General features: G+C 35.0%; 1 protein-coding gene across 13 annotated transcripts in view; it reads left to right on the top strand.

Moving 5' to 3' along the window:
* SLC4A10 (solute carrier family 4 member 10) overlaps positions 1-22472 on the top strand; it is a 329775-nt gene extending 307303 nt beyond the window's left edge. For 10 of the 13 annotated variants that reach the window (XM_017342639.4, XM_070069865.2, XM_051848038.3 and 7 more), the window contains 4 exons: positions 690-812; positions 10338-10405; positions 13517-13633; positions 20385-22472. In XM_017342639.4, the coding sequence (XP_017198128.1) occupies positions 690-812; positions 10338-10405; positions 13517-13633; positions 20385-20451 (375 nt within the window). In that variant the 3' untranslated portion in view covers positions 20452-22472. 13 annotated transcript variants of the gene reach the window in all.
* The last annotated feature ends 839 nt before the right edge of the window (positions 22473-23311 follow it).

Here is a 23311-nt window from a genome sequence, read left to right as displayed (position 1 = left end):
ATTTCAGGGATTCGTATTAATTTTGTCTCCATCATTCTGAATCTTTGTAGTAGTTTGAACTAACTGAAGCTGGATAGAAAAAAAATGTAAACTTTCCACATTTAACTGGAAAGATGTACTGGCAAATCTGAAAAGTTAGGGTTATTTTAAAATGAAATTTGATTAATTTTCAAATACTTCAAAAACTATAGTGAATTTGAATGATGAAATAATTTTTAAAATTATCAGCATAGGTTAGAACCTTCTACATTTAATATAGTGTGAACTCATAACAACATGTATTTAAGGAAACAGTCAAATACATTTTAGAAGGTTTTTTTTTGCATGTGTAATGAAAAATCACAAGTTTATTTTTTTACAAACAAAGTGCTGGATGAAGAAGGCACCAATGATCTTAAAAGTTGAGTTGAACATGATGGCGCTTCATGCCTTTGTGCAATCTACATCTAGGAAGCCGTAATAGGTCTTTTAAATGAGCATTATTAAGTAAAAAAAAAATTACCATTATTCTAGGGATGCAGTAGGAAAAGGAAATGAAGGAAGCAAAATATAATACAATGTTTCATACTTATAGCTTCAGATTTTACTTTTACTTTACACTGGCTTCTTTCCATAAAAAAAAGAGAAAATCTCTATCTCTGATTTTTATTTTTTGCACCTTAAGCTTTTTTTTTGTAAATTTCCTTCAGGTTTTAGCCCTGGTATTCGTAAGAAAGTTGATGGACTTCTTATTTACCAAACGGGAACTCAGCTGGTTGGATGACTTAATGCCAGAGAGTAAGAAAAAGAAACTGGAAGATGCCGAAAAAGAAGTAAGTCAGTGCAAAAACCAGTATCTCACTAAATTACTGTGCATTGAATCTTCAGATAGTTAGTTATTACTCACAACCACAGCTGAACTACTTTGAAAGTTTAGAGTTTAAAATCATAAAGATTTAAGTTTTACATGAAGAATGCATACCCTAGAGAAATTTCAAAATACTTTGTACATTGTTACCATTATTATAAGCCTTATTTTTCTGATTTATCCCCCTTATGAAGGCTGAAACTTGCCGATGCTTAACTATTTCCACATAATAGTCATGCAGAGATTCCTTTTTGGTTGAATATATGAGAAGAAATAAAAGAAGCATTATCACTGTTAGCATTTTTCAAGGAACAATGTTTTAATAATTCTAAAGAAGAAGTAGTTGTTCTTAAAATAGATGAAATGCCTAAGAGGAAAAATATTGATCTGATTTGCTTTCAAAGTGATTTAAGATTGAGTAACTGAGAAACTCTTGAGATTTAATTACTTTCAGGGACTACTGATATATCAACTCTTTAGCTTCGTATGTTAAAACAATTTATCATAATTTTAATAGCTTATATGAAGTTTGTATATAAGGCTGAATTCATATTCAAGGGTGTTTAATCATAACATTCTTAAGTGTATAAAAGCTGTAAAGAACATGGTAAATAAAAAGAAAGCTTTGTTCAACATTTAGCAGATTGATTGAGCCCATAGATTGTAAAATATCAAAATAAAGTTTTCATGTGAATAGAAATGAAGCTGAAAGAAAATACTTGGTTACAGTTGTACATTATTCTGTTTTTCATGTTTCTATTTCATTCAGTTTCCTATCTTCAGAACATTTCCTCAAACCATGGATATCTTTCTCTCTGACTTTTTGGGAATTCCTTGCCAAGTGTTTCAGAGGTCCTAGATTTTGCTCATTTAGTGAGGTCAGATTAGGTAACAAAATCTAATAAGGTTTCTACTCTCTTTCTACTAGCATGGCTACATGATATGTGAATGGCAATTCCTTTACTTTTCCATTATATCCCATTATGGACAATGGATTTTCTCATGTAGAAGTTGATCATGCTGATGTATCTGAATCCTGTATGAATATTTTTAATTTCCTTAAATGTTATACAAGGCATACATAGAGTCATGCTTCTAGCAATATTAATGTAACATTAAAATATTGTATTATAAATTTATTCTTAGTCTTTTAATTTTTCTGAATTTGATATATAATATTCTTATTTTGATTAGAGATTTTTTTAAAAAATAATATTTTAACAAGGAAATTACTTGTTAGGGTCCTTCCTAGTAATTGTTTGCTGTTATCCACAAACACTATTTAAGAAAAATATGACAGATTTGGCACAAATTAAATTTAAGTAAAATGGATATAAGACTATAGAAATTCTGAAGCCTTAAATTATCCATACAGTAAAAATTATTCTGGTGGAATAGACTAGCAACCTCTCCAGCCATATAATCATCTTTTCTATGGCATTTGTCATAGGACTTACTGATTCTATGAAACATTCTTGTTCTTAGAATATCACAAAATAAAAAATTATATATAATCTATAATGTTTAATATTTTCTATAATATAATTCAAAGGAAATTTCAGATTCTCCTTTTATTTGTGCATGAAATAGAGAGTAAGTTTATGGGAATCATTAGTTTTTAATTTTTCATCCTCATTGCTCAAAAGCACTCTCCTATAAATGCATATATATGTAATTTACATGTATGTGTGCCATGTGTCTTTTATTAATCTCTTAGGGTAGAGATCCTATGAAATGAGCTTCTAACTTTTTTGTACTTTATCTCACTGTAGTCCAATGAATGTTTACTATTTTCTGATTATGATGGTACATATTTTAGTAGTAGCTAAATATTACTACATTTGTTATAACTCACTTTCTGAAAGGATACAAACATAGATTAAAGATTCACTGGGGCAATTTTACAGCTTAATCTCTCAGATCCAAGTATGAAAAGTGCCTTGCAATACATTCACCAGGCAGGTTTACATATTCTTTATATCTCAAATGGATTAATATGATGAAACTTTCATGTGTACATGAAAGTACATGAAAGAAACAAGAAAATAAGTACATGAAATAAGCAAGAAAACCGTTAATACAGTCAAGAAATAATCCATAATTAATCATTAAATATGTTTTGACTGGTACAACAATAGATAATTCTCCATCAAACTAGAGAGAAAATGGCAGGTTTAAAGGTTTTACTTTCTAGTTTGGAATTAGTGTTAAGACAGTCTGACCAGTAAAGAGAGTAAAAAGATTTAGGAAAGAATACACTAAAACTTATATCCCTGATTGGAAATTGGTTGCCCAAATCTCAGTATCTTATTTTGAGGCTTGTGGAATCCACTAAGAGATGTGATCCTCTTTTGGTATCTTACACCAAGGCCCAGTCTTCCAGGAGAATCTGTATTAAGGTGGTAAACAGACAAGTTTTCCGGAAATGTTGCATTTCTGCAATTACTCAAATTAATTGAGTCACTTTGATCATGATCTGGCAAGATGGTAAATAGCAGTTATGCATCCACTCCCTGAGACTTGAATGTGAAGTGAGCTCACCTTTTGTCCCTTTGATGATAGTTACAAGCTTGTCCCTTTATTCTCCAGGGTTTTCCTATCAGTAGCCCATTTCTGGTCTTATGGCACTGAGAAAACATTCATTTGACCTTAAAATTCAATAATGAGTTAAGCAGAATAAATAGCTACACAGGCCAGTCCAAGGTCGCAGAGCTTCTGTTCCAAATTTTCATGTACTTCATGCATATGCATATGCATATGCTTCAGTTTTTAGAAAGAAAGGATTATAATCAGGGTAGAAATGAATATTGGAACCCTGACATTTTGCACATTGCTCTGTGTAAAGGGAAGACTGCAGAATCAAATTCTGGATGTCCAAATGTGCTCCGAGCACCAACATGCCTTTCTTCTCACTTAAATATTCTCTGGGACATTGCACACATTTGACAAAAGGACTACTGTTGAAACAAGAAAATCCCAGCAGAATGTTTGCTCTTGAGCAGGGGGACAAGGTGGTTAATGTTAGACCAATCCTAGAAATTCAGTTCTGTGAAAATGATCATGCTGTTGATACTTCTTGTTTCCTGAGGATTCATTCTAACATAGACACTATAGGAGAAAACAGAAAGAGAACAAGTGGGGTCTTGTGATCTGCGTAAAGCCAAACCACAGAAAAGGCCAAGAAAACGCAAAAAGCAATTTAAAAAGAAGTGCAATTAAACAAATTACAGAGGATATCTTACTGCAAATAAAGGACAGGATTTGTTGTGGGTTTGGGAAGCATGGCCTAATTATTACACAGACAAATGTCATTTCTAACTGAATCCTACTGTGGTACAATTATATTCTTCTTCCCCAAGTAGTGATTTTCCTAATTATGGCTCTAGAACTTCTGCTGCATTAGCCAACCAGTGCCTGGCAACTTGTTAGAATGCAAATTCTTGGGCCCCACTCCAGACCCATTGACTCAAACTCTGAGAATGGGGGGCCATCAATGTGTTAATGAGACTGCCAGGTGATTCTGACACATGCTAAAGCTTGAGTAAATTCTTTCTGAAAGCCATAAAATTTGAATCTCTAGAATACAGTCTTCTATATATATTACTCTGTCAGAATTTTTGTATTAATAATAATTTCTATAATTACGGATACTGAATCAAATATTCTGATGAAATGATGTTGTGTTTGTTTATATGAATTCCACATGGACCCTCCATGTCCCACCTCCAATTTTTCCCTTTGAGTTTTCATCTATTGGCACTTCTTATGTGTTGGAAATCCTAACAAATACTTCTAATAAATAATGTATTATTTTCAAAGTTATGTATAAATACATAAGTGAATTGTAATTTTTTACACTACCACAAAATACATGTGCAATTCAGATTCACAATGTAATTTGATATATAATACCTTATTTATCAAAACACCAGAAATTGACTCCAATTTTATTTTTCCACTTCTACTCAACACAGGCCTGGCTCCAACCAGACTAGCTGTTCACTATCATGTGAACATATCTGCTTCTACCTTATAAACTCAGTCCACTTGTTTCCTCCCAGCTAGAATTCCTTCCTTTCTACATCTGCTCCTGTTCTTTTCATGGTAATTTCTCATATCCTCCGAGAGTGGATTGTATAGATTCCCTTTCATTGTTGTATCTCAATGTCTAACAGAATATCTCTTTTATATAGTGCTTAATACTTATTAGTTGAATGGATTTATTAATAGCTCCTAGATTGTTTTAATCCACTATGTGCTTAGCACATAATACATGCTCAGTACATGTTTAAGTGCTACTGAAGAGATTCATTTTCTAAGCTTCAGTTGCCCTGCCCTTTACTGGTTATAGCATCAAAAATGTCCTTTATTTACTTTGTATTTGGAAAACACTTTGACTATTTTAATTAAAAGGTGGCATTTCAGTCACAGTATAAGTATTTCTATCATCACAGTGACAAAACCCCTCAAATATTCTTGAGTAAACTTTGATCTTCTTCCCTTTAACATATTCACCATGCTGTAGAACTCAGCATACTTTTGATGGATGCTGTGTAAATGAAGCCCTGAATGGAACTCATTTTAGGATACTTCTGTGGTGGACACCCAGCTGGCTTTGTTCTCATTCTCTCTGTTGCTCTCACTCTGTCTCCCCTCCTGTGTGACTGCGATGACATAGGTTGTGTCTGTCATGATGGTTAGTGCCTGATTTGATTGCCCCCACCCCCATAAAGTCTCACTTTTTGGCTTCCTCACAGTGCTGCCTGGGATTAGCCGACCCTCTATCCCCACTCTGGGGCCCACCCAGCTTCCTTCTGGCACTTAAGGCAACGGCTGCTCTGCCACCCTTCTCTTCAGATAAGCATGGCTTGGAAATGCTATCTTTAGAGGTGATGAGTTTTTGTTTGGATAGAATTATGACTAGTATAAAGCCCACGCATGCTAACAAGCCACAGAGTGCAAAATAATTATTGAAAGCAATTTGAGAGAAAAGTGGAAAATCATCTGAAGAAAAAACAGAATTGTTCACAAAGATTTGGTCCAATTCTTTTTTTTTTTTCTCCTGTTCGATTGAATCTTGAGGCTTCATTTTCTGCTGCGGGGTAACCTAAATATTGACAGCACTGTTCATCTCATCAAGTTCTTTGGAATTTTTATTAAACCTTTCTATCTGACTTCTTGACAGTTTATTCTAAAATGCCCAGGAAAAATACTGTATACTAGACTTACTTTTTCCATGGACAACTAAGGAAAGACCAGATTTTGCTTGTATCTTAATTTTACTTATACAGCCTTTGAGGTCAAATGCTGATGGCTAAATGGCTTCTTGGCTTTTCTTTATCTCTACGTGTGTGTTAAGCTTACTTCTCCCATAGAAAAAATAACCTTTTATACCTGCAAGGATACATGTGCTTTATCCATGGCCACTGCAATGTATAGCTAAGTCAATAGATACATGTATTGTATTTCATACATCATTACTAGCCCTTTTGCAAGGCATACCTCATTCTAGTATGTAGATTAGCTCTTCTTAAATGCTTCAATGGACAATTTCAAACCACTGATATTGTCTACTCATCTTGAGTTAGTTCTGATAACTCCTGCCAAATGACAAAGAGAACATGCATTATACACAGGTAATAAAATACACATGACAGCCCCTAAAAGAAGAATTTTTCTTGAAGAACAGCAAAGAAAGAGAATAGAAATAGTTCCTAGACTGCAAAGTTGTAACAGATGCATGCCATTAGTGGAGTGTGGCAGTGAAGGGCTAAGTATTGGAGACCTGAGGAACAGCCTTGCCTTGTAGGAATAACAATGCCACCTACGGTCATATCTCTCTGGCAGCTGGTTTAGGCCAGTGGGACGAAAGTGAATTTAGGCCAGCTGATTTAGGTTAAGCTGGTTAAGTTGGTTTAGGCCAGTTTAGCTCTTTGAAGCCACTGAAATAAGGAAGGAGGCTTATACCTATTTTCTCTCATCAGTTCCCATTAGGGCAGGAGGCCACCCATTTCTTTATGCCTTTACATGATAAAATTCTATTTCTGGAGTTAGAGTCAATAATTCTAACAATTTTAAACAGCCTTAAATAATTCTTTGTACTCAAACAATGCTAATTGACCCATATGAAGAGAATTGCTTTAAATGAGAACTATAGATAACTTTCTTTTTTTAGTGCATGGAAAAAGTTAGATGACAACATTATTTGAAAACTAAAGTAGGACATTTCAGTTTAGTAGCTGTAAGATTATCTTCATTTCATACATGAAGTTTTAAAATGTTTTATATGAAGCAGGCATTTGACCTAGTGGTTGAGACGCCTGTTCCCACATCCAAATACCTGGATTTAACACCTGGCTGTAGCTCCTGACTCTTTCCTGCCAGATCCTGGGAGGTAGCAGTTGATGGCTCAAGTAAATGGATTCCTGGTATGTACATGGTATTTGAGGAGTGAACGAGCAGATGCTCCTAACCCCACCCTTTCTGCTTCTCAAATTAAATTTTTTTTTACCTATAAAGAAGTGTGTATATGAATATATAAAGCATTCCACTTTGGGTAAGGGTGCCATATTGTCATTTTAAGAAGAAATTTGAAGTGTAAAATAAAAGGCCTGAGATATATCTAAGAGGAGTCCATCTACTCTGCTTCCTTCTCCCCAATTCATATTGGTGTGTTTTTTATTTTAATTCTTAATAAGTTTTTAACAGATTCAATGTTATTTGTAGATACAATCCTAAGACCTGCCCCCCTCCCTCACTCTGCCTACCTCCCTCCCTTCCTCTTCTCCTTTTCGTTTTTTTTTTTTTTTTTAGTTTTTAAGATGACATATTTTAAATTTACATCATCAAATAAGAAGTTTAACAAGTAAAAAGCAAAAAGGCCCTAGTTTAGTGGGAATATAGACAATGGCTATAAACAATAATTGAATGGAAAATGACCATTTCACCCATATACTGTAAATTTTAAAGTAATCACATATCATCAAAACTATAGTAGTATGTCATTCTTAACCACTGGTTTGATGAAAGTTGTAAAACAAAGTTTTACAGAACTATATTTGCAGCAATACTGATATACACCAACATTTCTTTCTTTTTTTCTTTTTTTGTTTGTTTAAATTTTAGCTCCCACAAGTAACAGTATGCAGTATTTGTCTTTCTGGGTCCAGCTTATTTCACTTAATATGATGTCCTTCAGTTATGTTTATTTAGCTGAAAATGGTAGAATTTCAGTCTTTTTTATAGCTGAATAATATTCCATTGTGTATTTATATCACATTTTCTTTACACATTCATTCATCTGATAATGCATGGTTGGTTCCAGATTTTGGCTATTGTGAACAGTGCTGTTATAAACATGGTGGTGTAGTTATCTCTGATACATTGTGTTCAAGTCTTTTGGATATATACCAGTAGTGGGATTGCTGGGTCATATGGCAGGTCTATTTCTAGTTTTTAAAGAAACCTATGCAGTGTTATTTACCCAGTGGCTGCAGTAATTTACATTCCCATCAACAATATATAAGTGTTCTTTGTCCACATCCTCCTCAGCATTTGTTATTTTCTGTTTTTTGGAGTTTAGCCATTCTGAGAGGGATGAGATGATATCTCATTATGGTTTGGGTATGCATTTCTCTGGTGGTTAGTTATTTGGGGCATTTTTTCATACATTTGTTGGCCATTTGTATTCCTTCTTTTGAGAACTATCTATTGAAGTCCTTTGCCCATTTCTCAGCTGGATTGGTTGTTTCTTTGGTGTTGAGTGTTTTAAGTTGCTAATATATTCAAAATGTTAATCCTCTGTCTGATAGGTGGTTTGTAAACATTTTTCCCATTTTATTGGATTTCTCTTCGCTCTTCACTCATTTCTTTTGCTATGCAATAGGTTCTGAGGTTGATTTTGCTTTTGTTGCCTGTGCTTTTGGGGTCCTGTCCAAGAAATCATGCCCTAAACCAATGTCTTGGAGTGTTTCTGCTGCATTGTCTTCCAGAAACTTCATAGTTTCAGATCTTATATTTAGGTCTTTGATCCATCTTGAGTTGATTTTTGTATATGGTGAGAAGTATGGATCTAATTTCATTGTTCCACATATATACATCCAGTTTTGCCAGCACCGTTTGGTGAAGAAATTATCTCCAATATACTGTATGGTCTGAGCTCTTATGTCAAAAATCAGTTGGCTGTATGTATGTGGATTCATTTTAGGGCTCTCCAATCTGTTTCATTCATATTTGTATTAGTTTTTATGCCAGTACCAAGCTGTTTTAATTACTGTAGCTTTGTAATATGCTTTGAAGTCAGGTATTGTGATGCCTGCAGCTTGTTTTCTTGTTTGTTTATTTATTTATTTTTTTTGCTCAGGATACTTTGGTGGTTTGATTCATATACAAAGATAATCTTCAACAATCTCTTTCTAATCTAGAGCAATGGTTCTCAAAGTGTGGATAGTAGACCAACATAGTCAACATCATCTGGAGACTTGTTAGAAATATAAATTGTTGTGCCCTCTTGTCGCTCCCCCTCTTCGTGGAGGAATGACACAGGACCCTGCGCTGTTCTTTCGTCTGCTCGGCCCTCCCCGGGTTTGCTGCTGGTTCTTCCCGGGTTGGCTACTGTCCCTTCCACCTCCGTGGAAGGGCGGTTCCCCCTGCCACATTCCCCACTTCCGCAGGGGAGCGGCACACCGCCGGCCGGCTCTCTCGGGGGCTGCACAGGTGTTCCCCTTAGATGTTCCCCTTAGATGTTCCTTGTGCATGCCGTCTCTCTCCTCCTTTATAGTCCTCCTCTGCCAATCCCAACTCGGCTGCCCACACGCCGAGTACGCTGCTCTCCTCCAATCAGGAGCAAGTCCTACAGTTTATTGGTTGAACTGGAGGCAGCTGTGTAGAAGCTGTTTTCTTCTCTCCCAGCGCCATATTGTGGGAGAGCAGGTGCATAGAATAAGTCTTAATTCCATTAACTTAGTCTAGTCCGAGCTGCTCCCCACACCCTCTCTAGTGCAGATTTACTGAATCAGAACCTCTGAGGCTGAGGTCCAATCATCTGCATTTTTAACAAGCTTACCAAGTGATTATTAAAGTAAAAGGAAGTTTGAGAACTGTCTCTCTATGTTCCTAATCTAATAAAGCATTCAGAGAATGTAATTTCAACTTTATAACAAAGCTGATTATATTACCCATACATTTGTCCTTGTAAAATTTAGAATGATTTTTTTAATCTGCTTGAAATTAACCAGGTTTTATATTGGGTGACATGCAGGAAATTGTTGTTAGCATTTAAATTACTTTGTGTTATGAGACTGTCATTAATTACTTACATTCTTGGTAGCTGATGCTTTCTTGAAAGGACCCGTGCTAGCATTAATAAACGCAAACAAAGTGGAAGGTCCTAGGGTTAATGAGATAATGAAACATTAATCTATGTTTCTTCTTTAATGTAAAATAGAGACTCATCAGGTTCACTTTCTGTACTTTACATTTATGTTTCCAGGAAGAACAAAGTATGCTGGCCATGGAAGATGAGGGCACAGTGCAACTCCCATTGGAAGGGCACTACAGGTAAGATATACATTTAAAAAAGTACCAATTTAAGTGATGAAATGTGTTGATATTTACTGTATTTAGAAATGTCATGCAGTGTGGATCCCTTACATGTTGGTTGACATTTTGTTAGCATAGAAACAATTGGAACTAGGAACTGGATCACTCGAGTCCCAGTGCTAAGTTCTGCCAGTAACAGTTATGTGGCCTAAGTAGCTGAACCAGGGTGAGTGAAGCACTTCAGGGAGCTATTGTCTGAAGTGTTTTCTGCTCATCTTTTATAATGATTTTCAAACATACCATTTATATTCTTAAAAGGTAGTACCTAAAGAAAGTCAAGATTCATATGACTTGGTATAAATGAACTGGGGTATCATTAAGTTGCTCGCAGATAAATGTTTCCACTCTCGGAGTTTTCCCCTAAAAAGGTACTTTAAACGAGATGATCTATTTCTTGAGTTGAAGGATTCATTCATATTAGTCATTGTAGGATATAATTATAGAGTTTTCCAGAATATACTGATCATCCTTACACACAAAGACATGGCAAGAGAAAGCAAACGCCTATATGTTGTAATAAAAAGAAAATTTCATCTATGAGAGTACTTCAAAAATGGAACTAAAACATAAGCTATTTGGGTGCAAAAAAATTGAAACCCATGCACAGTGAGATCTTCAAAAAGTACAAGGGAAATGAGTATTATGAAAAATATGTATGGACTTCAAATATTTTACATGAAAATAAACTTATTTTTATTCTATTTTTTAAAAACTTTTTGAAATACCATTAGATGTATCCAAAAAACTCTCTCTGGCACTATCTACATATAGGTTAGTTTAAATCGTTTTCCTGTACAATTGCATTTTATATACCATTTAGGACCCAATTTTATGGTTTCAAAGTGCTTAAAGACAAATGAAGGTTATGCCAGTAGAAAAGCAGAGCTTTCTCTGAGGAGAGAATTTGTCATTGTGCTAAAAAAAAGAAGAGGATATACTTGATCCTCAGAATCTTACTCCAAATCCCATTCCCTAGAAGTTATGGAAACATAATTTTCTATCACTTAAGGATGAGCATAAGAATAGCAGGCGTTTTCATTCTTTTTTTCTGTTTTCTGTTTTACAACATTTAAATTTTAGAATACTGTTAATTGTTCTTTTGAATCAGTATATTCCCAAGTGCGTTCTGTAGAAACCCACTCTCATGAGGACACACTCTCAAAAGGGCTTTGTAGTTAAATTAGTTTGTAAAATATTCCATCATGCATTCCAGTTTGGAGAGGCACAATGTACACTGGTAGGTAAAACAATCTAAGTAATGTTACATTCTTTTCAAAAGTTTAATTTTGTTTAATTCAGCATGTTCTAAACTCTTCTCACGAGATTGTCACATACTATGAAAAGCATGTATCCCACATTTTGCTTTTTTGGAAGTTTGTTGATCTCATGTTTTGAGTATCTTTCTAGGCAGAATGAGGTCTGGAGAAATTATAGAAAGCAAAGAATACGTTTCCAGAATGGGCTAGGGAATGAGACCCAAGGTTTTTCTTAAAAGTTGGTATCGTTACCCACTGTGAACAACCACCATGAGGGTCAAGTGGGCTCAGGGTCTGATCTCTGAAGACCATGACTTTTTTCTTCAACTTTTATTTAATAAATATAAATTTCCAAAGTACAACTTTTGAATTATAGTGGCTTTTCCCCCCATAACCTCCCTCCGACCCGCAACCATCACATCTCCCACTCCCTCTCCCATCCATTCTTCATCTTACCTGCGTGTATGTAGTAAAAACATGGCTATGTTCTTTCTTACTGAACCTTTCTTTTACTTGGCCTGTGATTTATTGCTCTTGCTCTTTGGTAGTGTTTCTAAAGCCCGGGGGATGTGATTAGAGTCCTGAATGTTATCTATAATTGGTGACATTTTAAAATGCAGGAAAAAAACCCACATGACATAGTATAACCCTAATATTGTAGGTTCCCCTAGCTGTTTAGAAAAACCTCTCTCAAATATACAGTGTGCATTCATTTATTCCATAAATATTTGTTAACTGAATAGCAAGTGGTCAACTCTGTGTAGCTCTTGGAGAAACAGTGGTGAACAAATGCTCAAGAATCTTTATCCCCATGAAACTCATATTCCAGTTGAATAGAGGCAGAGGAGACAGAACATAAACAAATGAATAAATGATATAAGACAGTATTTCAGCAGAGGGAAGAACAAGGATAAGGACAGGGTCCTGGGGCAGCCACAAGTCTGCAGGGTCCCAGAACAGTTAGGAGGCCATTGCACTGTGGCAGGAAGGAGTGGTAAGGGACACAGTGACAGGAGGGCAAAGTCAGAGTGAGATAGGACAAAGCCTTACTGGCTGTTCAAAGGACTTAGCTCTTACTCTGAGTGGGAGCTGCAGCAGTGTCTGAGCAGAAGAGAGAAGTGCTAAGACTGTGAGGGACAAAGGCCCAAGTAGTGGACATCTATTATTTTCTGTAATTTGGAATGAATTCAGAAAATTACAACCCAAACCAATATCTATACAACTAGAATCTTTTTTTAGAATTTAACTTTCATCGATTTTAAAAATAGAGAACCACTCAATACTTCTAAATTTTAATTGCATAAAATGCTTTATAATAAACAAAATGTTACACACACACACACACACACACACACACAGTGGAACATTATCCAGCCTTAAAAGGGAGGAAATTCTGGAGATAGGCTACAAAAGACATGAACTTAAGTGTGCAGGCCAGTCAAAAAGATGAAGACTCTATGACTTCGTTTACAAGAAGCACTCAGAATTTTCAACATCATAGAGACTTGGGAAAATGGTGGTTGTCAGGGGCTGGGGGAAAGGGACACGGGCAGTTATTGTTTAATGGGTACAGAGTTTCAGTTTCACAGGATGGATAATGCTAGTGATTGCACATTATGAATACATTTAATAACACTGACCTGCACATTTAAAAATGGTGGGGATGGTAAATTTTATGTGCATTGTACCACAATAAAAATTTGGGAAAAAGTACTTTATATAGTAATATGGCCTTACAGTTAGTTTCTATATTGAACAGCTACAGTTACTTTTTCAATACTTATTGTTTCATTTTGGGTAAATTTCTGTTTAGAGATGACCCAGCTGTGATCAATATTTCTGATGAAATGTCAAAGACAGCCTTGTGGAGGAACCTTCTGATTACTGCCGATAGCTCCAAAGATAAGGAGTCAAGCTTTCCTTCTAAAAGGTTTGGATATTAAAATCATGAGAATTTATATTCATTTCAGTCATTTTATAACCAAATCTATTAGAAATGAATACTATTGGTTTCCTTAAAATTCAAATCCAAAATACTTCAGAACACTTCTTTTTGAAAGTGCAAAATAAGTATGACAAATATTGATATGTTTTTCAACATCTCCCTTTCAAATTACAAAGTCACTCCAAAACTATCACAGTGGGGGAAATGGTGCTATAGATGAGTCCAATGCATGACATTTTTCAATGTTCATTTTGACCTATTTTTTTGCAGTATGGTTGTATTGTATTCTCTCTTCATCCACTGCCCAGAATCCCCTTAGATGTCTGTCCACATTTCACACTGCCTCATTTCCCTTTTTCAAACCAACATGGCACATGCAATGCTGATTTCATTTTTAGTGTATTTCTAGCCCCCTATTCCAAGTGACTGAAGATCTTCCCTACCAACATCATTACCCCAATACTTTCAGCATCTTGAAAGTTGGCTATCCTTACTTATCTATATGCAAACATGCAAACAACCCCTGTAGTTTTAAATGCATGAGGGGGAAAGTGTATCCTTAAATATTAAGAGTCATCATGGAATTTCCAACTGAATTTTTCAGAATTTATAAGCAAAAATTCAAACTATTAGTCTTAGATGGTGACCTAAAGAAAAAGGAATTCCTATTATGCTAAAATCTCTTCTTGTTAGAGGATTTGGAACAGTATTTACTGTAGTTATTAAGTTCCTTTATTTTCATAACCTTAAATTAACTTTTTCTACTTAATTTTTATATTACATTTTTGCCATAAGCTCCCCTTCCTAATCACTCTAGAAGCTGCTTCCCCAAAGGTAAGACCCTCTCCCTCAAATCTATTTCGTGGTTGCATTTTCTTATGTTAAATGGTGTCTTTTAGCAACTTAGTCAGCCTCTGTCCTCTATGTGAGTTTTGGGGAGGCAAAAGGCATGGAGAAACTTGGGCTCAGATCCAATATCAGACTGAGTTTTATTGTATGTTTAGAATTACTCAGCTATTTATGTGGATCTGAAACCTGAGTACATTTTTCCCTCCACAATTTATACAAATGCATCATATTTAAATCAACAAATTTCACAGAAATATATTTAATAATGGCATAAAATTTACAGATTGGGAAGGTAAAATTTTACCCTTTAATTAAGAAATTGCAAGCTGGTCAATTTATGCATCATCATGCATCCAAACCTGCAAGCTTTGTCTAGCTTCATGAGACATAATTGGAAATGGGCTACAGAAAAAGGCTACATTAGACTTGAAAAGTATATCTTATTTCTGTTTTTTGTCACCCCAAAATGGCATGTTACTGCTTCAGTGTCATCTCTATACTAAACAGTGTAAACAAGACAAATAGTGGATGTGTAGAGTCTTCACCCAAGACCTGGGGTGTTGTCTATTTCTCTCTCCTTTTCTCTCTCTCTCTCCTCCTCCCAAACTTAATCCAAAGGAGAGGTCTTCAAAAATTAATGGAAAACATATATTATGAAAACTCCTGAATATGTTTCAAAACATTCAATATTCTGTACCTAAATTATTCCATTTTCCATGATCTTTTTTGAATTACCCTCATAAGTTACTAATAGGCTCTCTCTAAGATGCTTAGTTGATATTTTCTACCTTTTAACAGGGCCTTTAAGACTTTCATGTATTTCTTCTCTTGGTTCAAACAGAAGCAATATTTTATTCTAAACTTGCTTTAGCTTCCTTTCCCAAAAGTTCCTGTCGTAGTGTGAAAGTCATCCTCAAAGTAATTCTGTGTTTTGCTAGCACTCTTAAAAGAAAATCAGAGTTGTAAGAAGGGTAGTTTCTCAAGCCCATTGAAATGTGTGCTTGTAGACCTTTTCACATTAATAATATGCCATTTCTCTGAATTTTAGAAATTGTAAAATCCAATTTGATGTACTTAAAACAAAATGCCAGCTATAAGAAATACATAGAGAATTTGAGATAATTAGATTATAGATTACTTTCCTTCCATAGAAGGATTCACACTCCAAATTTTTCCTCTTTCTTTGGTTAAACAAAAGTTTTTATGATATGATATCCATTAAAGTAAATAATAAAGTCAAGTGATGCTGTTCATCAGAAAAAGCTAGTTATTTTAAGAATACATGTCTAGGTTTCTTCAAACAGTAGATTGATTCTAATGAACAATGTAATGTGTGTTAAGCATATTTTAGATAAATCATCCCTTATCTTTTGATATAGCCACTTGTTTCTTGTTCTTTGGACAATATATTTTTCTTAATGACATGAAATTCAAATGAGTGTAGAATGAAAGTTCATCTAGCTTTCTTTACCTTTTTATATGAAAAAAAAACATAGTTTTCCATGTGAAAAACATCACTTGGTTTGTGGTAATGTCTTTCATTCTCATAACAGTGACAAAAAGGATATGGGTTCCGAAGATCCTAAGGCAACCAACATTCCTAACAGCAATACTTTTCCAAATCGATTGGTTTCTTTCAGAATCTTGGAAGGTTTTGAAGCATGATTACCAGAAATTGTCAAAAATTATTACCTGCTAGGGTATCTAGTTGCAAAAATAGGAATAAAGACTTGGTCACCAGGGTGCATATCTCTTGAGACCGAAACTGATTCCATGTAGCTTTTATACTAATTCCCTGGTTATTTTCCAACTTTGCTATTTGCCCCAGAGAAGCCCAGATATCTTCTTGGTGATGCTTAGCATAGCAGTATGTTTTTCAATGATTTCATTCACTTTTGGTTGCTAAAAATATTTTTTCTAGATTAAATGAATGTAGTATCTAAGAACTAACTGTAAATTCTACCACATGTATAGGATGTTTAGTTTCAGTCTTATTTAACCATGCTATACATCCATGTGACAAGCTCTTCCACAGCTTATGGAATGGATTGGTGGGAATAGGTCTCATTAAAATCTTCATTGCATCAGAAAAGGTGAGCAGCTGCTATGTTTTATAAAACCAACATCCACAATCAAAGTTTCTTGGGAAGAAGCAGTCAACACTAGAACAGCACTTGGTTTTGTCTTGGTGGCAGAGACAAGGCTCTGAAAACACCTTCCTTACTCCCCTCTGCACTCCTCACCATTTCCTTCTATCATGAATTCTTATTTATGCTGATTTCCCAGGGCTGGGCCTCTCATGACTGCTTGGTAAATATTGTTCATAATAACTATTTTATTGCCATTGAAAGATAAAATTCTCCCAGATTTCTCAGCAGCATGACACCATCAGGTCACTTTTTCCTCTCTCTTAAAATGTTACTTCTTCATATTTTAAATTGTAACTCCTTGAGGTCAGAGACAGTCTTACTCATCTTGCCCTCCTGGTCTTTGCACAGTACTTGTTTTGTAATAGATATGCAATATCTGTTCATTACCATGGGATTACAGATACATAATATGTATGAGGGGACCTCAAAAAGCTTACAGAAAAATTGAATTGAAAGCTATTGTAGAAAAAAGTATGAGAGGTTCCTCAAAAATTGGAAATGGAAGTACAATATCATCCAGCAATCCCATTCTTGGGTATGTATCCAAAGTATATGAAACTAATCTGTCAAGAGACATCTGTGTTCCTATGTTTATTGTAGCATTATTCACAATAGCCAAGAAATAGAAATAACCCAGGTACTTATCAATTGATGAATAGGTAGCAAAAATGTGAGATATATATGGAATATTATTCAATTATAAAAAGGATGAAATTCTGACATTTATGACAACATGAAAGTCATTATGTTAAGTGATATTAGGCAGTCAGAGAATGACAAGTTCTACATGATCTTACTCTGAAAAGATTGATCTCTTAAAGTTGACAGTTGAATGAAGTGGTTATCAGAAACTTGAGACATTGGTAGGGGAGGAGGGAAGATTGATTAATGGATAGTAAGTTTCAGTTAGATAAGAGAAAGAATTTCTGGTGTTTTATTGCACAGTCGAGTGACTATAGACAACAAATAAATACTATAAAAGAGGATTTTGAATGAATATTTTAGCTAAAACTATATGATAAATGTTTGAGGAGATGATATTTACCCTGAAATAAATACTGTAATTGTATACATGTATTGAGACATTACGTAGTACCCTACATTTTTTAAAAAAAGATTTAGTTATGTATTTGAAAGTCAGAGTTACAGAGAGAGAGGGAGGGAGAGAGAGAAATCTTCCATCCATTGATTCGTTCTCCAAATGGCCACAGCCAGGAACCAGACGATTCCTCCTCATCTGCCACATGGGTTCAGAGGCCCAGGGACTTGGGCCATCTGCTGCTGCTTTCCCAAATGTATTAATAGGGAGCTAGATTGGAAGAGTAGCAGCCGGGACATGAACCAGCAACCATATGGGATGCTCGGAATCATAAGCAGCAGCTTTTCCCACTACGCCACAGCACTGGCCCCGAAGTACCCTACAATTTTTATGTATCAGATAAAAAAGATAATATGAATTTTCTACGACTATTAAAGCTCCTTGTGTTTGTTAAAATGAAAGCTTAAAATTGATTGGAACTCAGAAAAATGAATATAACAAGGAATCCAGACAGCAATAGTCACACAGGGAAAAGATTCATATTGAGAATATTTTTTAGAGAGGTCTTTATCTGGTTATAAAGTTTCTGTTTGATAGTTTACTGAAATATAATAATACCAAAACCATTTTTTTATTCAGAGGGAAAAAAACTCAGCCTATTACTTGGTTATTATATACAACTAATATAACCAAGGCAGGATGTCAGAAGAAAATACATCTGTGGATCAAGTTGATGTTCTGAATTACTTTTTTCTTGGCTTGGTGCCAAGAAAACACTTACTTATCAAAAGCTTTTGGAACATCTCCTTTGTGCACATAATAATTATTGTGCACATAAGAATTTTGGTTGTATAGAGATCCATATGTCTCTGTCTCCACAATCTCTTATAGGTGGATCGTTAGTCTATCTTTCAAAACCGCTTATAGGAGTTGAGAATACTGGCCTCAGAGTTCTGTAATTTGAGCTACAAGAGACTCAGAGGCTGTCAAGTACAAAACTAATTTTGCAGCTGAATAAACCAAGTCTCAGAGAAATTAAGTAATTAGTTGAAGTCATATAGCTCACTCTTAGCTGCTGGAAACTGAACCCAGAACATCCAACTCCAAGCCCAGAACTCCCTCCACTGCCCTGTGCTGCCATCTTTCATGGGCTTTGTTTGTCAGAGACTGGCAGCCAGGTAAAGTGCAAGAAAAAGTTAATGTGCAAAGCAGGATAGCAGTTATTTGTCACATAAATGGAGCTTAAAGAAGAAAGTGAGTCTTACAGATAGAGGAGTTAAAAATACAGAGTTAAGGCTCTCAACACATCATGTGCACACTGTCATCTCTTCTCATGGAAGGAGAAAAGGAAAGGGAAAAAAGTTGCTTTGCTCTGACCTGTAAGGAGTATGTGCTGAGAAGTGTGGCAGGCATAAACCCGGGTGCCGTAGACACTTGCTCACACCAGCTCTCAGCACTGGCAGCGTGCCATAGATGGCAGAAGCTCCGGCACTTCTTACCTGATGGTGCCGGGTGGTGGTGACAACTGAGAAGGGCTGTTTCTAGCTTGAATTGGAGGAAAAACAATTTAAAAAACACACTCATAGAATGTTTCTGAGTTATTGACCACTAAGAAGGAAGCTCCATAGAAAAATGAAGTTTCACTACTTTATTACTTAGAGAAAAGTTATAAAACTGAGATTGTCCCCATCATCAGTTATCTCATACATTATATGGAGGGCTGATGTTAGCAGTAAAAATGTGAGGATTCTTGTAGCTCAGGGCCTCGGAGTATGAGTTGGCCTTGGTGTCAAGCAGCCAGGAGGGTCACAGGGAAGCCTCAGATGTAGAAGGCTTTGTCATATGCTAGAAGTAGCTTAGGAGTGAGCGACTCTGGAAGTACACACTCTTGGGATGAGCTTCATGCATGTGAGCACATTATAATTTCCCAAGAAAAATGTCAGTGTGCGAGTAGATAAAGTATACGTTGATTGGAAAAATATTGAGAAAGACAAAAGTGGTCGAGTCCTATCACCAGCTTGCCCATTGGTAAAATTGGTTGTAAGATGAGATTAAACAGTAGCCTTTTGGGAATGAGCTTATTCTACAAGAAATGAGATTTTAAAGTATCATTCCTCTGATTTCCAGGGTGGGAGTTTGTATGCAGAGCTAGTACAGGTATCTGGAGAGAAGTGTGCTGGGTGACCGATCCTCCAAACCAGGAGAGATGCACCTCTATTACCTGTGCAACACATTGCCCTCACCAAAGACCAAGATGCAGTCCATGCACAAGGGAAAAGCCACTTGTAGCAGAGCCCAGAAATACCTACTGTGACATCTTGTTTGTGTCATTTGCTAATGTTGGCACTGTCTTAAGATTGGGGCATGACTGGCATTTTCAGCAATCATCAATGATTCATTTGCCCAAATAAGCACCATGGTATTAATCTTGCATGCCTTTAGAATTGTTTTTAAGATGTCTGGTTTTTGTTTTCTAGTGTGTTTTTTAATTTCCCCCTCTCTGCAGTTCTTGGTTTGTATCTCACTGAGTGCGGAGAATTTTAATTGTTGCTATCTATCTATGCTTCGCAGCATGAGAGAGCAATGCCTAAGGGCTCTTGTGATGCTTTGGGGTTGATGGGTCTAGTGTCTGAGTGAGCAGATCTCATGGTAGCCAGGTTGGGTTGCAGTAATAAACTTCTTCTTCTTCCCCCTACAGCACCGAAAGCCGAAATGAGAAGAAAGCTGACTCAGGGAAAGGTGTTGACAGGGAGACTTGTCTATGACTGATCTTCAATTTATTTTTTACATAAATATGAGAAGAGTGTCACAATTATTAATACATCTGCTTTGATCATGTATTGTAAATTCTGTCTCTCATCCCAAATCCACCTCCATACTGTAAGTAGTGCAATACTTGTTTCATTTTTGTGTTTAAGCTTCTGAGCAGTGAGACACTGTTGTGAACAGATACAATAGCTAATGCAAGAATCTTTGTGTTCTTTGCTGTATGTTAGACATTTGTAAACACTGGATTCTCATTGTAAGCTTTATGAGAGCAGTAGCTTTCTTAAAGAGATAAGTCATATTTACCTAGTTTGTATTTTCCTACGTTAGTGACCTGAAGATGCCTGATAATTTCATTCAGAAGAATTTTGAAATGTAGTATTAATTCTTTTTATTTTTTCTAGCTTAGCATTAGTTACTTATTTCAGAAGACCCAAATCAAAAAGGTAGTTTGAAAGCATTTTTTAAAAAATTGTATTTATGCATTTCCTTGATTTAATATGATACATTTAATACTTAAGAATTTATATGGAACTGAAACTTAGAGTCGTTTGAAAAAAATACGTAGAAACCTGTTCACAACCTGTTAAAGAGAATCAGACACCGATATTAAGAGTCAAGAAATATTTGCTGAAAATTCAAGTCATGAGTACGTGAACAAATATTAGGCTTCTAGGAGATGCTTTAGAAAAACTTTGTAAACATTTTTTGGGATTTTCAATATAAACCTTTATCAGATACATGATGCTAAATTTCCCTCCCATTGACAATAGATGTTCCTTAAGTAAACCTATTCCATACATACTCATGGAATACCACATGGTGAATTGTTGTACATGAAATTCCACCTCTGTACAGTTGTTCTGCTGCTAATGGTCATATACTATACTGCTTGATACCGGTCCCAAATCATGTTCTAATGTTAAACAAACAGGTTTCCAATTGTAATTTTTTTCTTTCAAAGATCTTTTTCCACTTTTTAATTAAATGCATGCTGTGGAAAAACAATCTTTTAAATGGAAATTTAAGATTCTATTTGAGAAGGCTCTGTAGATATTTCAATACATGTGAAATAATCCATCTTTACTCAGCTTGTATAAGAGGAAGCAAAGTTAAGAATTTTGAGCATTATTAAAAATATGATATTTTATTTCATTTTAGATGAAGTTAATAAGGACTAAATCTCATAGTGCTCTTGGTGATCAGTGGTCATCAGCCTTATGATACTCAGTGTCCAACATCACAATAATTCAGAGCCCAAGGCTTTTACAAACTGTTCATTATGTATTCTGTGTAGAAGTGCACATGAAAAGTGAAAAAAATTATCTTTGTGATTAAAGTAATGTGGAAAATAAACCAAGAAAGCCTTCATTAGGTTCAACATTTTGATATCTTCTGAAAAATTGCTCTCACAATCCTTTAAGGAGCCATTTTTTTGATAGAATGTGAATCTAAAAATTATGGCATGGAGAATTTGCCATTTAAAAAGTTTATATTTATAAATGCTAAAGAAAAATACAGAAACTTTCTGTTCCAAATATGTTGCCTTTGTGAATTTCAGAATATAGATACTACATTGTAAACATTTCCCTTGTTTTATGATTTAGCCAGTCATTCCCCAAAGCAGTCTCCTAGTGTTTTAATATATTAATAACTTCTGTTAAAATGACCATGCTGAATTGAGATTTTCACGTGATCACCTATTTCAATAAGCAATCATATCTATCTAATGAAATTCCATATTTCTGAGTATTTTTATAGTCATTTTGTTCTTGTGTGAATTTTAATGCTATCCCTATGTTAATTCTAATATTTTGAAATCATATAAAATATAAGAAAAAATTAGTGTTATATATTTACTCCTAATTTCAGATTCTGGTCAAAATTACTGAATATCTTGAATGTAATTTATTGCAAAGTTTAAGTAATGTGTAAATGTGACTAGGATATTGTGTTTTTCACAACTAAGAAATGTTATGTGAAAATAAATATCATAACTAATTTCCTTGTACATTTTAAATTGTGATGCAATGTGTCTTGTCTTTGTTTTTCCTGTATGTTAATCAGTATATTGGTGTAGGACATTTTGACTGCCTGAAATATTTAAATTTAGACACTTCCACAGTTTTAAAAAACGATGATGTAGACATTTCATGGGTATTAAAACAATGTGAAGTTAATGAACAGAAAATTATGAGAACTAGATGAGGATGTATTTCCTTGTTTTTCCAGAGAATATTGTTTTGGGTGCATATGACACTCTCCTGTGATAGTAAAAGGTTCCAAGGTCAATATTAGGATTCTTCATTATTAGAACTCCTTAGTCTTCTATTTTTAACCCCCATGAGGAAAGCATTTCCTAAAATTTGTCTCCTTCTTGTTTGCTACAACAGTGAGATGGGACCATTATTTTTTTGTAGCCATTGGCAATGTGTTATAGAGATAGTAGTATTCAGAACTCTAACCTACTGGTTACTATTTTTCTCTTGACCAGGGACTTTACTTTGTAATTACTACTATATAACAGCCTACAACATTGGGAAACTTTTTTCTTAATATTATCTGAATATGTCTTGGGTGTACTTTAAGCCCTTTCTTGATAGAAAGAAACACTTAACCAATGATTCACAAGCCACCTGTATTTCAACACAATTCTTAGATATTTTAAGATTTTTCTTGGCTCATTTAAGTGTGACTGATTCTGTTTCCTATCTGCACTGACCTACTATTGTTTCAGTCTAACTTCAGCCTATTTACTCCTGGGTGTTTGACTATGATTGTACTCCAGAAGATTCATTGAGAAATGGAATTAAACCATAAGTTTATATGTACTTTCCATGCATTTTTGAAGACTCCCTC

The sequence above is a fragment of the Oryctolagus cuniculus genome, chromosome 3 (assembly GCF_051225735.1).
Source record: "Oryctolagus cuniculus isolate XC-2025 breed Fujian yellow rabbit chromosome 3, ASM5122573v1, whole genome shotgun sequence".
NCBI lineage: Eukaryota > Metazoa > Chordata > Mammalia > Lagomorpha > Leporidae > Oryctolagus > Oryctolagus cuniculus.
The sequence above is the reverse complement of the archived record's forward strand: the minus strand, read 5'-3'. Positions and strand labels throughout refer to the sequence as shown.